We start from the raw sequence: 4,396 nt of genomic DNA, 5'->3' as shown, positions 1-4,396 counted from the left end.
GATTTAACATTACGAGCTCATACACAACATCGTTTGAGCAAATTTACATTCCCCCCCCCCCCGCGTCAAAGTCAATGGCCACCAAAAAAAAAAAATAGCGATTTGGGTGCGCGGTAAAATCTGTCAAAACTAGTGAATCACAGTGTAATATATCAAAAAAGTATAAGAACAGTGTGATATGGCGAAACGTGTGAAAAATTAATAACTGTTATACATACATGCCAAGATAAAAGTTAAAACACACATCCGCGTGAAAATTTGTGTACAAAAAAATTCACATTAATGTGCTGTGCCATGATGGTAGGAGAGAGTGAAGAGAAATATATATTTCGGAAATTCAGAAACTCAAACAAAAATGAATAAATCAATTCAATTTCTTTCTCAAATTCCCCTTGCAACGACATCACCATCATTTTTAACAAACAGGATTCTCTCTTTCCCTTTTTTTCAATCTCACTCAGTCCAATCACAGCATGAAGTGGAAACAATTCTATCATTTTACACAGATCCTCACTTTCCCATTTTTTTTCCTCATTCAATCAAGCAACAACTTGTATTGAAAAAAGTTTAGATGCCAATGCCATTTGCACGCTCTCATGATCACAGGTGCCCATCATAATTTGAAAGTACATATTCAGGGATAAAATAGCTTGGCAAACAATAGCTCATTCCAGGTATCTTGAAGGCCAGGCAAACACCAGTGAACACAATCAGCATAGCTAGAAGGATTAGCAAGCTGCTCTGGTGTCAGTGCATTCCATTGCTTCTTGTAAATCGACGTGTGTGCATCCTTCCGATAATTCGATAGCTGAGTGATATTCAGAAATGTAATCGGAAACTTTGAACGACTAAACACTTCTCCGATCACTCGCATTACGCCCTTTCGACAATCTGAGCCCCAGTAATTGGGATCTTCGATCAAAGTTGTTTCGTTGTAGCAGTTCTTCCCCGGCTCCCCTCCCCAATCTATGCCCCTACCAAACTTCAAAACATTAGTTTCAAATCTGTGCTCAGGGGGCATATCAAATTTTAATACAATTAATTTATTTTACTCACTTGCCATGCGATGGCGACATGCTAGTGAAGAACACTCTGGTTTTCTTCCGATCCAAGTTCAGTTTCACCCATCTCAACATACTCTTCATTGCCATTCGATAAGCATCTTCAGTTGGTATCTCCACAATTTCTTTTTCTTCATCATCGAAAGATCCTTTCCTGTAAATTAAATTAGACAAAACATAAAGTAACGTAAGCCACGGTGCAAATGCCATGAGAATAATGAATATTTAATACATGTTTTAGAGGAGAAGTTGATTAATTAATTACAAGATTTTCATCTTCAAACCCGTCATCCACCAGAGGTAAGTATTGAACACCAAAATATCAACTCCTTTCCAGTTTCGTCCGTGCTTATTAATCGAACCTTTCCTTACAATTCTATCAGAAATTCTATGAACCACAGCATTGTCCGAGTTTGATTCAAGAAGAAATGGTGCCCAATAGAACTCAATCGTCGCATTGTAGTCCTAATTAATAAATTGGACAAAGAAATCAATTGATCAGGGATATGAAAATAATCAATGTTCTGTAGTTTAATACGTACATATGTACATTTCAATTACCTTGGCTGTGAAGACTGTTAATGAATCGAAAGTTTCCATGGATTTGGCATTTTCAGGGATGAGTCTATGAAGAAGACACACCATGGAAACATACTGGCCACGATTCAGCGAGTCACCAACAAACATCATCCTCTTTCCTCGAAGTGTTTCCAGCATCAATGTAGCATTAAAACTGCATAATTTCACGTCAATTAGTGTACAAATCTTCTTAAAAAGTTAAAATTGAAAATCCAGTATCATGACCAATATCACTTTGTAATCAATCTGTCCATTTTATGATGAATCTATATATACGTGGCAAGTTTTTTTTGACGGATTGATATGCATTGACACCATGAAATGAACGTCCCGTCTGTATGAATTCACATTTATTTGATAATATGGGTCCCATTACCTAATGACATGAGAGAAAGATGTTGGGGTCAAAACAAAAGCAAAAAAAATTTCCGCCAATTGGCCACGTACGTGCCATGCATGGCATTGGCCGGCGCCCAATTTCAACGAGACAATAAATCAAAAAGCAGTTCAGAAAAAGAATATATATAAAATTAGATTCTTGAAACCGAAGTCTCTTCTTTAAGGCTTAATCTTAATAAACAAGTTAAAATATCCAGTAATAATTAATAAATAAAATTATTATTTAGATAATAAGAAATATTATTTACCTTGGAAGATCACAGCCGTGAGGCTGCCATCGCCAGTACTGATAATCTTTCTCAGGCCTGCCGTGTTCTTGACACGTCAGCTGCGGCTGAATGTACGGACACTCTGATTCTTCATAAAGCGGCCGATTTGCCTTGTCTCTGACCCACCGACCGCTGAACACGTCACATCCTTCCGGCGTCCTCCCTATCGCGAACGGCAGCTTCCCTACCCAAAAACAAAACCGAACTCAGCAGTAGGGTAATAGCATCAGAGTCCCTTAAATTTCTATAAATATCACAAGCAAAGTTACATTCAATATATTTTTTACCCGAGTCCTTCCATCGGATTTTGTTAAGGATTTTCTTTTATAACTATTGATTGGACTGCACATCACATAAAATGTAAATGTCATGTGCAAATAGCATCTTCCTAATTTATAATCACTTGACGTTTATTTGGAGGATATAGAAGACATATAGTAGTCAAATTATTGACTTAATATGATGAAGGCGTCCAAATTAAAAAAATATAAACTGAGCTTATATTTTTTCTTTTTTAAGAAATATAGGGACTATGCTGCTATTGTCTGCTTATCTGTAAATGATCAAAAAACTGGTATGAGTTGACTCACTGGTTGTCCTGATGGGTCGAGGAGGGATGGCGTCGATTTGACCAAAGATGCACCCGATGTCTTCGCCGTATAGAATGGTAACGAAGACGATGAAAACTAACAGAGTGAAGAGATAAGGAGAGAGCCGAGCTTTTCTGAGAACATAGGAGGAAGAAGAAGAAGGAAACGGTGGCTTCATTGTCGTTTTGAGGCGTTGTGTACAAGTTTCTGTGTGTGTGAATGAAGATGAAACGATGGCTAGTGGGTTTCAGGAGTTGTTTCTATGTAGTTGATGAATAAATATAGGATGACTACAGGTGGGACTACTCAATGAAATGATGCTCATGTGTATATTACAATTTTTTTTTTAAATTTAGGTTTGTACTTTTTAAATGAAATGATATTAGTGGGTTTAATTAATTTAACTTAAATTCTAAAAGCTAGTTATGAGTGAAATCATATGGGTTACGTGCCAAATAACTATGTTGTTAATTTTCATATTAGATAGTTATAGAGTGATTAGTTCGTAAAAATTTCTAAATATATATTTATTGTTAATTATTATTAGTAATCTATCAAAACCTCCTAGAATAGTTCTAGGATGGCGTAATTTTTATTTTTAAGTCTTTTGTGTTTGCGTAGTATTAGATTTTACATAATTGAGATTCATAATTTGCATCTCAAGTGATGTATAATTTATTAAATGATGACATCTCATATGTCATCATGTCACTCAGTATATAAAGTATGAATGTGCAGTATCACACAATGGGTTAGATTTACGCCATATGCATGCTAGATTTAAGAAAGGCATTGAGAAAAATATTAATTAAAAGTGGAGTGGGGATAATATTCATGATTGTGAATGAAGACATGAAATCACTTAACTTGTAAGGTAAGTGTGTCAAGAAAGTTTGTATATCATTGTCTTTACTTTCTGAGTTTAACTCATAATGATCACAACGTTATGAAAAAAAGGTTCGAACCATAATTCTTTATTTTTTTTCTTAGGATTTTAGGTGAGCATATGGTTACATATCAGCTTCAAGTAGTTGGCTCTCACCATGTGTCTTAATTTTCCCTAATCCTCACCCATATATACAATGGAGCAGTTGTTGCGCAGCTGAGAAAAACAGCGACGTATTGACTAATTAGGAGATCGAATAATTAATTAACATCTAATGATTATTAGTTTAGTAAGAATTTTCTTAGGTATATAGAAGAGGTACTGTTACAAATGTAATACTATTTATTAATGTAACGCGAGCTATAGTCATGTTTTGGGTTTCAAGAATCTATTAATTTTAAATTAAGTTCTTTTATTATATTACCAAACACCATATATGCCAACAAAGGCAATGGTTAAACTCCAAACAAAGAGCACTTTTTTTTTTTTCTTGAGAAGCAAACAAAGAGCACTTAAGATTGTGTGATTAAAGAATTCATAATAATTCAGTAGTATATCACCATCCACTTAAATAGTGTAATGGATGGCAGGTGATTAACTTTATTCAATATA

General features: G+C 35.0%; 1 protein-coding gene across 1 annotated transcript; it reads right to left on the bottom strand.

The window, feature by feature from the left end:
• Nucleotides 1–444: 444 nt before the first annotated feature.
• Nucleotides 445–3,183, bottom strand: LOC18043518 (protein trichome birefringence-like 33). The gene is made up of 6 exons (XM_006435754.2): nt 2,899–3,183; nt 2,288–2,492; nt 1,623–1,794; nt 1,327–1,526; nt 1,057–1,215; nt 445–974 (listed from the first exon to the last, which is right to left on the bottom strand). The coding sequence occupies exons 1-6, from the start codon at nt 3,074–3,076 to the stop codon at nt 635–637; spliced, it is 1,254 nt and encodes a 417-aa protein (XP_006435817.1). The 5' UTR covers nt 3,077–3,183; the 3' UTR covers nt 445–634.
• Nucleotides 3,184–4,396: the final 1,213 nt, after the last annotated feature.

This window comes from Citrus clementina, unplaced genomic scaffold, assembly GCF_000493195.1.
Source record: "Citrus clementina cultivar Clemenules unplaced genomic scaffold, Citrus_clementina_v1.0 scaffold_4, whole genome shotgun sequence".
Lineage (NCBI taxonomy): Eukaryota > Viridiplantae > Streptophyta > Magnoliopsida > Sapindales > Rutaceae > Citrus > Citrus x clementina.
The sequence above is the reverse complement of the archived record's forward strand: the minus strand, read 5'-3'. Positions and strand labels throughout refer to the sequence as shown.